The sequence below is a fragment of the Gymnodraco acuticeps genome, unplaced genomic scaffold (assembly GCF_902827175.1).
Source record: "Gymnodraco acuticeps unplaced genomic scaffold, fGymAcu1.1, whole genome shotgun sequence".
Taxonomy (NCBI): Eukaryota; Metazoa; Chordata; class Actinopteri; order Perciformes; family Bathydraconidae; genus Gymnodraco; species Gymnodraco acuticeps.
Window position 1 is genome coordinate 1,223,695 of NW_022990685.1, and position 12,175 is coordinate 1,235,869.

The following is a 12,175-nucleotide window of genomic DNA, read 5'->3' on the forward strand; positions in this document are numbered from 1 at the left end:
AGTAGCCTACTATATATAAATACAGCTCACTGTATTACTTTGGCGATAGCCTAAAAAGTATTGTACAAACACAGAAACATCAGTAGAGCTACTAAGACTGGAATTGGTTTCAATGTGTCCCTTAAAATTGGTCAGGCGTTAAAATCAACTGAAGTTATCAATGACTATCAAAAAAAATACGGTACATTTATTTCCAGGTTATCCTGTATTTTCTTCACTGTTCTTTTCTTTTAACACAAATAAAAGTGTCTTACCAGATGATGATGGAGACATTTAAGTCACATAAAATAAACAACTTAAACTCATCATTATGAATTATTTTACGCATAATTAAACTATTAAATAATCAAAATAGTAAATCAACATTTTGGCTCCTAAACTCCAGCACCTAATTATTATGGAATGACAATTATTAATAAACATAAAATGGAGAGCCAATACAAAACATTTGTTTGTTAATAACTATAATTCATATAAAGTCCACTGCACTATAGTGTCCATCTTCGGTGCTGACCCTTTGTGGGCGAATGTGGGCGAATATTTTCCGTCTATGACGGATTTATTTTAACAATGACGGAAAAATCTGAAAGCATTCCGTCATTTTTGACAGATTAGAACAAACTCGAAACAGCACCAAAGCTTCCCCGCAGCGAGGCTCCGGTGGTATCCCGTATTATGCATGCCCGCCAAAAAGGAAATGATATCGTTTCCAAACCTAACTTTGTCGTACAAATCATTGAAATGTCTGTGAGTTATTGCTTTACGCTGTGCGCGCTCCCGCGAGGTGCAGTGGACGTGCATAACATGGCATAACACCGGAGTGTGCGTCCCCCCCCCCCCGCCCGTCAGAGGTGTGTACAGAGTAGACCGACGGGTAATAATGAATTTTGACGAAAATGTTTACGATCCGTCAAAATGACGGGCAGCAAAAAAGTCTAGAGCCACCTCTGAATAACACATGAGTCCATATGTGTAAAGGTGCTTGTGGTGCAAGAGGGGAAGGGGGCTAGAGCTCATCATCAGCGATCCAGTTTGAGACCTCCTGAGTAAACTCTTCCAAAGCAGCTGCTTTGGGGTTGTACCATTCATCTTGATACATTTCCACCTCCTCAATGGACATTAAAGCTCGAACAGAATCATTGAACTCTTCCATTTCCTTGCGTAGTTGTATACATTCTATTTTTGACTTAACCAGTTCCACATTGCAGAAATGCTCCATTAATTGTCTTATTTCATTTATTTCCCTTGTCAATGCACCCAATGTTGCACTCCTTGATGATTTCAGTCGCTTGAGCCTTTCCATATACACAGAGTCAATGTCACTTTCCAAGCTTGCAATTTTTTTTGCTTTTTGTTCAAGACAACACATTTATTCCTTTTGAATTGTACTTAATTGTTTATGGACTTGCATTGTCTTGCTTTCATTTCCATTGCATTTTGTACTGTTTTCCGCGAGTTGAGATGTTTCCAACAGCTTTTCCGTCTTTGAACGCTCCACAGCAGTCACGCGTTACATACGTAATTAGAGGAGGTGCGATCGTTCGTTGCCTTCAGTCATTCAACACCACTGTTCCCGGAAGCAGAAGCCGTAGCGAAACGAAGGCGAGTGTTTGGCATACTGTTATGAGTTGAGTTCTTGGCTTCAAAACAAACATTTCCACGGACCGGCGCGCATTAAGCAAGGTTTTTTGACTAATAAAAAAGCAATCTTTCCCACTTAGTTTTTGCTCCTTTCTGTCCTTTGGTTTTGCGCCTGGCCGACACGCTCACACATCACACAGATAGATATTGTTTGTTTGTTTCGGTAAATGTATGTCCATGTTATCCTTTACATGTCTTTTCTTCACTGTTCTCTTCTTTTAACACAAATAAAAGTGTCTTACCAGATGATAATGGAGACAGTTACGTCACATAAAATAAACAACTTAAACTCATAATTTCTCTGCAGTGCATCTTCAAACCAAAATGAACGCAGAGTATTGTCAGCAGGACTCTTTTGTACCAGCTGAGGCAATCGCAGTGACAATCAGCTGTTTCGTTTAACAGCGTGTGCGGATCACAATTAATTGACAACCTATTCCAATCCATAACCAATATTCAATATGTTAGGCACATTTAAATAATCAAAATAGTAAATCAACATTTGGGCTCCTATAACTTTAACAATGTTCACTTTTGAGCTGTTACACTATATACAAATGTTCATAGGTGGCACAAACCTTTCTAAAGCTAATGAAGTAGCTGAAATGGTGTTCTTTTTTTTATTCTCTTTTTTCAGTTGTTGGTTAGGTTCAGGGCCGCCCCTCCCTACACGTAGATCACGCAGACTACATGGGGCCTCATCTTGCGTGGGCCCCCCGTCGACACTCGCAACACATAAGGAGGGCCTCATGAAACACCTTTGTGTGGGGACACAAGTTAGCCAGGGGCAGCCCTGGTTAGGTTGGTGCACTTGGTTGACCTCAGGAAACTGCTAACCTTGATTCTTGTATCTCTTGTCAACATCTCTTTCAGTGATGTACCGACCGGCCTTGGTGGCACTTGCAGTGCTGCTCTGCTCTTCACCCTTTGTCCATGGAGGTAAAGTGTTGGTGGTCCCCTTGGATGGAAGCCACTGGATCAACATGAAAGTTCTTGTTGAGGAACTTCACTCTAGAGGTCATACAATCACAGTGTTGAGGTCATCAGACAGCATGTACATCAAGCAAGAGTCTCCTTACTATGAGTCCATCACAATGGATTCCTCTGCTGGTTTTAATAAGGAAATCTTTGGGTCATTTACAACCACAATGATAAACATGCGGCGAAGAGGAGCTTCACTTTGGTCTCGTATATCTCTGGAGTATGAAATGGGGAAGCAGTTTTCTCAGATGCACAAAAATCAGGTTGAGATGGTAGGGGAAATTTTTGAGAATACCCAACTGATGCAGAGCCTGAATGATGCCAAGTATGATTTGGTTTTGACAGACCCTGGACTCGGTGGAGGGGTGTTTCTTGGTCACCGTTTGGGTCTTCCACTTGTCTTCAATGTGAGGTGGACTGTTCAGGGGGATGGTCATGATGCAATTGCCCCTTCCCCATTGTCATATGTCCCAATATCAGGGACAGAGATGACTGACAAGATGACTTTTCCTCAACGGGTCAAGAACTTACTTATGTATGTCTTAACACGGTTTCTAATCTGGCATATCACAGATTCAAACTACACACCATTTGTCCAGCGTTACTTTGGAAATGATGTTCATTACATGGAGCTTTTTCAGGCAGCAGACATCTGGCTAATGAGGAACGATTTTACCTTTGAGTTCCCAAGACCCACAATGCCAAACATTGTCTACATGTCAGGATTTCAGTGCAAACCCTCCAAGCCCCTATCTAAAGAATTAGAAGACTTTGTCCAGAGCTCTGGTGAGCATGGTGTTATCGTTATGACTTTGGGAACCCTGGTAGCAGCACTTCCTGAGGACATTACTGAGGACATTGCTGCTGCTTTTGCCCAACTTCCTCAGAAGGTGATCTGGAGGCACAAAGGCAAAAGACCATCAACCCTCGGCAACAACACCTTACTGTTGGACTGGCTGCCTCAAAACGACCTCCTGGGTCACCCCAAGACCAAATTGTTTGTGGCCCACGGAGGCACCAATGGAATCCAGGAGGCCATCTACCACGGTGTACCCCTTGTGGGCCTGCCCCTCATGTTTGACCAGCCTGACAACTTCTTCAGGATGAAAGCAAGAGGTGTGGCCCAAGTCCTGGACATTGCAACTGTGAACAAAGACAACTTCCTGGAGGTGCTGAAGGAGGTACTCTATGACCCAACCTACAGGGAGAAGATGAGGGTGCTGTCTAACCTGCACAGAGACCAGCCCATGAAACCACTGGACAAGGCCATGTTCTGGATCGAGTTTGTGATGAGGAACAAGGGAGCAGCCCATCTTAGGACAGAGTCTTACAAGATGTCCAAGATCCAGTACCACTCGATCGATGTGGTAGCGTTTCTACTGGCAGTTATGTTGCTAGTATTAACAGTTTTTCTTGTTGCAGTTAAAGTTATATGGAAATGTTTGTTTTCTAGAAGCAAGGTCAAAAGTGAATAATGAATATACTGCTACCTACATACACAGTCGTACATTTTTAAAAACATTTATACTTGGTAACTATTCTGAACTGTATCAAGATGTATTATGAGCATGTCTTACATTGTTATCCTAACTTTAGCTTTAGTGTGTGTATCCAGGTTTTAGAAAATGTTGTTGGTATAATCTTTTTTTAATTAATTTCACAAATAGCTGTATATTACGATTGTCTGTCAATAAGACTGGGGGAAGGACTACTTGCTTTTTATTTTATCATGACTTTTAGCTTTGATATGACGTTGTTCTGTGATTGTTCCACGGATCTATGTGGATATCAGTTTCTGTTTATTTCTCACACGCATCTAGTATTTCACATTATCCTGTTGTCCTTTTTAATGATCATTTGTGGCATGTTGCCTATTTGAGAGCTAAGAGTCATGTAGGGAGACATGAAGACGGAGGGGTAGGACAACAAAGGTGCAGTAAAGGTCCCCAGGCAGCCAAACCTGGGACCTTTTGGTTATTTGGTTGGCACCATTGAAGCTTAAATGTACAATGTGTAAGATAAGGCCAGCAAAAATGTCCCACACTATCGTGTATATGTTAGAAAGCTGACGCTATGTTGAAAACTATAATCAAACAAATCTACTAATATTAGCATGCTTAGCAGAGCTTGGTGCAATCTGTCATGTAATACCACTTTTTATTTTAGAGGCCTTAGTGTCTCACTGTGACGTCCAGTATGCCTTCAGTTCTGAGGACTAAGAAGTAGCGTCGATCCAAGGGTTTATCAATACTGTAATACATCCATTGTACATTTTTATATTGGATTTAATTAAAGTGGCATAAAATACACTTTATAGATCGGTTAGCTGTAGGGGGATGATGAACCGATATTAAGGCCACCCCCCACAACTGCTCGAGCAAATCAAGAGTTGAGCACAGCCACTTGGCTTCTACGTTAGCACCACAGTTTGGCTAGAATTACTACTACTAAAACCTAACCATAATAGCTTTTATAAATACATTAATGATAGAATTGAGACTTGCTCAATGACACACATTTGTAATTCATGTTTCAGTCGGAGTCATCTGCATGTCTGCAGTCACTGTTATTATTACACACAGTTTAAGTTGAATGTTCACTGTGTGAAGCACTTTGGAGTGGGAAACACTGGAGGCCTGCCCCTACTCCCCGCCAGATCAGGACACGTTCTGTGGCTACCATAACACAGGCTAACGCCACAAGTAAACATTACAAGATTGCATGGTGTTATTTGATCTGTTCGTTGAGTTTCATTAGTTTGGCGGAAGTTTCTCTGGGCAAAAGTCAAACTGACCAAGGGCACTTTTATGATTTGATGTTGGCCCTGGGGAATTGTCAGTCATATGGTCATTTATGATTTAACTATGTTATGGGTTGTGTCTCTTCTGTGAGCATGGCAACAAAGATGAAAAAAGAGTTTAGTATGGTATGAGACTCACTGTTGTAGACAGTGGAGAATTCTGCAGCTGTCAGCAGAGGACGGTGGTCCTGCTCCCTGTGTACATCTGACTCCCTGTGGTGGAGAGAGGAAGGACTGCATGGAGACACAAAGAGAGAGAGAGACACAGATGATAGATGGTTATCACCATACAGGAACATGTTCATTTAGATTTTTTTTTAACTATCTCTGACTAATAAAATATTATTCAAATGGAGTTATGTTTGTGTATTATTATGCTTTAATGACGCTTTGTCGCAACATGTTGAAACTTTTCTACACTAACCAAGACACAAACATTAAAGGGTATTTTTGGGGTTTCCCTTTCCTGTAGTGTGTTATATAGCTTTTTGAAAACGCATCAATTGGATTTACTTCCGTAACATACAGTAATGACATCACTATGTAACGCTCCAACATATTGTACGTAATAGGCTAAGGGGTGGGATTTCTCTTAGCAGTTGACCAATCACAACAGAGCTAGCAATCAGAGCAGACTGGGCTCTGGTTTCAGACAGAGGGTGAAAAGAGGTGCTGCAGCACAGGCAGTATGAGAAAAATAAAGAGCTGTTTGAACATTAAAGCATGGAGACATGTCCCAGTAGAGGCACTACATACTAATATGAGACCTGTATTGAGCATAATAGGGCCCATTTAATTCTTTCCTGAATTGCTTATTTTGGATATGAGGCCATATGAAAAAAAAGTGATGTATGTCAGTGAAATGTTACCTTTTCGGACAGACCCTCCCCTCTCGGTGGCTTGAGGGAGGGCTGACAGCAGTGCAGAAGGCGGTCTGCAGGTAGCTGAGAGGCAGAGTCCTGTTCAGTGGCTGCTGAATCTGTGCCTCGCTCCACCCGGTCAGAGCCGCCTTGCTGCCCACGTAGAAGTGAACAAGAGCCGGCAAAGAGTCAAACGCTTCGTCCTCCAGGCTGTACTGCACCCGGGTGTACGTCTCACTGGACTGAACCAGCGTCTTCCTGATGACAAAGTGAAGGGTTTTCTGCTCCCAGTGGCACGTGAGCAAGAAGTCGCCCTGACAGGACTGAGAGTCTCTGAGGAGGAAGTCGCCGTGGTTCACCACCAGACTCTCAGACACCTGAGCAGAAATATTAATTCAATCAGCATCTGTTTTTCTTCTTTAAAAAAAAAATACAAATAAGCATTTTTCACAGATAATTCAAACAGCATAATGGTTCTGGTCATGACTTTTGGCAACATTATAGCAACTTGTTTTTTATGTCGAATGTACTGTATATAAAAATGCTGCCGCTTCTACTTTTTTATGTTTTTGTAGGTCAACAAGAAGATAAATCCTTCATGTTTACAATTCACCGATACAAATACCACACATGAAAATCCACTTGTAATTCAGTTTAAATGAATGACAATAATGTATTATAGCAGGGATAAATACAGTGCAACACCAACTCCATAGATAAATGTTGACTCCCGCATAGATGCCTTTTGGAATTCATATAAAACAAAAAAGACTTGGGGGGGATATTGAAAGATTGCTTTCAAGAACCTGTGATTGTAAAAATGTTCACCAACCTGCCTATTTCAAAATACCGAGAAAATAAGATATCCTTATCCAAATCCTTTTCTCGTCATTAGTTTATAATAAGTTGATTTGGCAGCGTTTTCCGAAAGCACTGCATACACAGAGCGCTGCAAATACAAAACACTGCAAAGATAAACAGTTGGCCAATTTTATAATCCCTAAACATCAACAAGCGTTCCTGTCCCAGCTGTGTGCATCACTTTTAAGTGTCCCCGTTTCTCCGTTGTGAATTTAACTGATACAGCTATTTTTATTTGCGTGTTGTTTATGCAGCACTTTTAATAAATGCTTTGCATGGTTTTATCAAGTTGGTGAAGAAGTGCTTTCATTTGCATCTGTTTTGGCTAATTTGTGTTTCTTTATTGTATCGTTTTTGAAACTCTTATGGAAATGTTTTGGGCCGTTGTAGCGCGTGTGATCGGCCACCGCTACCTTGATTTAAAAAATGCATAACATCAATAGAATATTACTTTATCACTAAAGAACAGTATTAAGGAAACACTATTTCATAACACAACTTACGAAGCTCTGTAGATGGGGTGAAACCACAAAATCAAATCTCCCAGCATCCAAACCTCTTAGGAAACACCATCTTAAGCTCATCTGTCATACATCTGTGTGTGTGTGTGTGTGTGTGTGTGTGTGTGTGTGTGTGTGTGTGTGTGTGTGTGTGTGTGTGTGTGTGTGTGTGTGTGTGTGTGTGTGTGTGTGTGTGTGTGTGTGTGTGTGTGTGTGTGTGTGTGTGTGTGTGTGTGAGAGGCCTACCTCCCAGGGGATTGGTCCATGGTACCAGGCATGGCTCTTCAGGTTGCTGCCGCTCAGTTTCAGCTCCTCCTCTAGCTGCTTCCTCAGCTTCTCCGACGGAGGCTCCAGCCAGAACTGGTCTTTGGAGAACTTGAAGGGCATCACAGGGGCACAATCAGACACAAAAACCCAACAAATCAAAGAGCAGACACTAGAGCCTTCATGTGGCATCTTCCCAATTTGGGTTCACAAATCCCAACAGAGGCGATCTCTACTGTTGCATTTCTGCGGCTTCTTGAAATGTTCATCCTTTGCGAGAACAAGAATTGTGGGTAAATCTAGTCAAACCGCAGCCTTTATCAGCTCTGTTGTTGTGTGAGTTTGTGTGTGTGTTAACAGGGAGCACAGAGGGGAGTGAGGTAGGAGGAAGGACAGCTCTGGCATTCCCACACTGGCATCAACACTGGCGACACCAGGGGCCCAAGACCCAGACCCGTGCTGGAGTCTTGGCCCGGTCGCTGTGGCAACGTCATTGTGCGATGGGGGTCATCACTCAGTGGCGCTTTGTCAGACGCGTCTTTATACAAATAGGAACAAAAAATGAAGATACTGTATATCAAGAGGTTACGCCAGCAGCAGGCCGGGAATGCTTTTGTTTAAGAAGATACACACACACACACACACACCACTTACTGTCAATACACCGTTTTATAGGTGGCATGTTTTTCTTCTCTTCGACGCCTCCCACCCCTCCCTTGTTTTTGCCAGAATGGTTTGTCCCACTAGAGTGTGAATTAAGGGCTGGGCACCGGGCCAGGTCCACTTCAAAACAACATAGAAGAATGTGTGCATATACGGTTTGTGTGTGTTTGTTTGTGAGTGTGTTTTGGAGGGGGGGAAGACCTGGAAGCCACTAATGAATTGCTTTAATTTCATTAGCTATATCATTCATTGCCAGCTTGTCCCTTTTAGACAAGTGTGTTTCTCAAGTATCCAATTATAAGTCAATGAGCTGGAAATTCTCTCTCTGTGTGTTTCTTTCCACCTTTTTCCAGGCAGAGCTGCCGGGCGAATCGAGGCCGTTGAGGTTACCAGGGGCAACCGCAGACGCTTCAAAGCTTTTTATCCGCAAAGGACCACATTCCCCGAGCCTTTTCTGTCACCCATCCTAATTTAATTAGAGTGCCTAAAGCAGAGGATCACAGTAATTTTAATTTAAAGGGGCCCTATTTTGCTAATTTTCAGGTTCATATTTGTATTTTGTGCCTCAGTTGGATCTGATTGGTTAGCTGGCCGCCTCTGTTGTGATTGTACAACCGCTTAGAGATGTCCCGCCCATTAGCATGGGGGGGGGGGGGGGGGGGGGGGGGGGAGTGTGTGGGAGAGAGAATCGAGGAAACCCAAAAAGCAGAATAGGGCCTCTTTAACATTAACAGAGAATCGTGCTACCACTGGGAACAGAAAGTGTCAAGTCAGAGGAGAGGAAATGATAATAAGCATCACTGTAACAGGAAGCCACATATAAACAAGTTAAGATTGTTAGATGAAAATAGATTAGCTTACCTTCACATACTCTCCACTGCTGTCTGTCTTGTCCCGCGGACTGAAAAATGACAGAAACACATGAGGTTTTGCTTTATTATAAGTGTCTTTTGGCGATTGCTCATTTATATTTCTAAAGGGATTAGACAGCCAGGGGGGATAGGGGGGAATTAGGTTGTCTCTATTTAATTCTCATTTGATGCATACTTTTTTGGTCTCTTGTTAGGACACCTTGTTACCACTTCTTGAAATTAAATAACGCCTTAAAAGTATGTATATCTTAGTATGTTTTCTCCAAAGCAGTATGTCATTTGGAAGTCATTATAATGAAAACATTTATTTAGGTGAACAGATTGAACCAAACAACAAAATAAATATGAATTGGTCCTTGAATATTGGTGTGGTGTGCACTGACCTAAAGACTCTTCAAAATACAGAACTGTTTAGTATATTAATACATTTTTAGGAAATGGAACTTTTATTTTTGGTTCGATGATATCTGGAATGAAGGCAATAGTCAAATGTACAGCAAGTGAGTATGACAAATGAATTGGAGTTTAACAATAATCTGCTGTATCAGGATTGTGTGGGTGGGGTTTAATCAGATTTGACTGACCATCTCCATGGCAACATAAAAAACATAAACTGTGATCAAATTTGAGTTTTTTACTGCTCAACTCTGGTTGGCGTGTGGAAAGTTCTCAAATAACTTTAACCAAATATGAAAACATGCGGAATGACTTATTACCAAGAATCACATGAGCATATTTCTGGTAAACACAAGAGATAATGAGGTTATTTTTGCTTGATATATTTAAAGATCTGTCAAATAAATTGCCTAATCAAGACAAAACATTTAAAAGTGGCTGTCGACTGAGGACAGCCCTAATCTGAATCCCAACCAGAGAAAATGTCAACATGACAAATCCGACTAAATATTTGAAGACTGTGATAGAACTATTAACGAAGCACTTTTATACTAATAAAGGACTGGCTTACCTAAAGCCAGTTGAGTAGCACTTGAAATGTTTGGCTCTATGAAACCTGATGTACTTATATGATTCTGTTTTCTTCAAGGTTGTGTCTTCCTGGTCGAATGTACTTATTGTAAGTCGCTTTGGATAAAAGCGTCAGCTAAATGCAATGTAATGTAATAATGTAATGTAATGTAAAAGACATCTTTCAGAACTTTAGTGAATCTTACACTTTTTCATGCTTACTAAGAAGTACTGAGCTTTAAAATACCCAGCCCTAAGTACTTTGAAAGCAGTACAAATAGCAGTTGTAGTAGCAGTAACATTACAGAAAAGGCAGAACATGCTGTTTTCTGACTGACTGTTGCACAACTCTCTGTTAATGCAACACACCCAGCAACAACTTGTCACACAACAAACTTCTCCAGGGAGGATGGGAAATACTTCTGCTGCTGTGTGAAGTCATATCTGCTCAAAAGTCCGTTTTTTCTGGAAGGAAGCAAAGGAAACTTCTTTTGTCCCCTGATGTCAATCCAGGGATCATACCAGCTGGCTTCTCACCAGGTCTGAAGGCTCTGGGAGTCACCACTCATGGAGAACAAACTCTTTTAATTAATGTTAGAAAAAGAGGAAAACAAACTAGTTTCTCTCTGACAGTGAAACTGCACATTGGCAATGTGAAACTCTTTTGGGTCACTCCACTCATCCTCAACATGCCGCATATTTCCATGAGTAACGTCAAGGGAGGTGACCTTTTGTTCCCAAACACAAACTCTGAGAGCACACACAATCACACACACACACACACACACAGATGTGAACAAACAAGTACAACATATTTCATGAGATACAGTCAGAAGCTACATTCACAAACGTTATGTAGTTGTTATATCCGGGTTGGTTGCTTGTATTTGTGAAGAGTTTATCGAGCGATATCAGATAAACAATTATTTTTGAATTACTTCACGATTACAGTATTTAGGAAGTGCCTTCAGTTATTTTCTGATCATTTCTTGTCTCAAAACAAAACTTGATTTGAGAAATGTTGCTCAAATCTTGTTATGTTGTTCCTGTGATTATGAAATGTTTTGAATCATTAAAGAAGAGTTGCGGAAGTTTGATTTATTGTGATCACAAAACTACTTACACATGACCAAGAAAAAATGTCTTTCACCCTCTAGCTTTCTGTCACGATCTGTTTCTGCTTCCTGTTTTATTTTGAAAAGTTTTCACCCCCTGTTAGGTCTGTTTTAACCTCCAGTCTGTTCACCTGGTGCCTTTGGCCCAATCCCAAACCACGCCCTACACACTTTACTGGTCTCACAAACAAATCTATTAGAAAGCTGCAGCTAATTCAGAACGCCGCTGCTCGAGTCCTCACTAACACTAAGAAAGTGGATCACATCACTCCTGTTCTGAAGTCTTTACACTGGCTTCCTGTGTGTCAAAGAATAGATTTCAAAATACTGCTGCTGGTTTATAAAGCACTGAATGGTTTAGGCCCAAAATACATTTCTGACCTCCTGCTAAATTATGAACCATCCAGATCTCTCAGGTCTTCAGGGACTGGTCAGCTTTCTGTCCCCAGAGTCAGAACTAAACATGGTAAAGCAGCGTTCAGTTATTATGCTCCAAATATCTGGAACAAACTCCCAGAAATCTGCAGGTCCGCTGCAACTCTGACTACTTTTAAATCCAGGCTGAAGACTTTTCTTTTTGCCGCTGCTTTTAATTGAACTATTCATATCTTAAACTGCACTGTAACTTGTATTCATGTATTTTTTCTTTTAA

At 41.3% G+C, this 12,175-nt stretch overlaps 2 protein-coding genes across 7 annotated transcripts in view; one reads left to right on the forward strand and one right to left on the reverse strand.

The window, feature by feature from the left end:
• sh2d3cb (SH2 domain containing 3Cb) overlaps positions 1 to 12,175 on the reverse strand; it is a 43,642-nt gene that overhangs the window by 14,541 nt on the left and 16,926 nt on the right. For both annotated transcript variants that reach the window (XM_034230268.1, XM_034230271.1), the window contains 4 exons: positions 9,432 to 9,471; positions 7,890 to 8,018; positions 6,292 to 6,659; positions 5,562 to 5,656 (listed from right to left, as the gene is read on the reverse strand). In XM_034230268.1, the coding sequence (XP_034086159.1) occupies positions 5,562 to 5,656; positions 6,292 to 6,659; positions 7,890 to 8,018; positions 9,432 to 9,471 (632 nt within the window). The remainder of the gene's footprint in view (positions 1 to 5,561; positions 5,657 to 6,291; positions 6,660 to 7,889; positions 8,019 to 9,431; positions 9,472 to 12,175) is intronic.
• On the forward strand, positions 1,530 to 5,777 carry LOC117555381 (UDP-glucuronosyltransferase 2C1-like). Of its 5 annotated transcripts, none has more exons than XM_034230274.1 (2): positions 1,530 to 1,683; positions 2,515 to 5,777. In XM_034230274.1, the coding sequence occupies exon 2, from the start codon at positions 2,517 to 2,519 to the stop codon at positions 4,095 to 4,097; it is 1,581 nt and encodes a 526-aa protein (XP_034086165.1). In that variant the 5' UTR covers positions 1,530 to 1,683; positions 2,515 to 2,516; the 3' UTR covers positions 4,098 to 5,777. The 5 variants fall into 5 exon arrangements, with proteins under 5 accessions (XP_034086165.1, XP_034086166.1, XP_034086164.1 ...); XM_034230275.1 differs by having other exon boundaries at positions 1,557 to 1,810; XM_034230273.1 differs by having other exon boundaries at positions 1,557 to 1,602.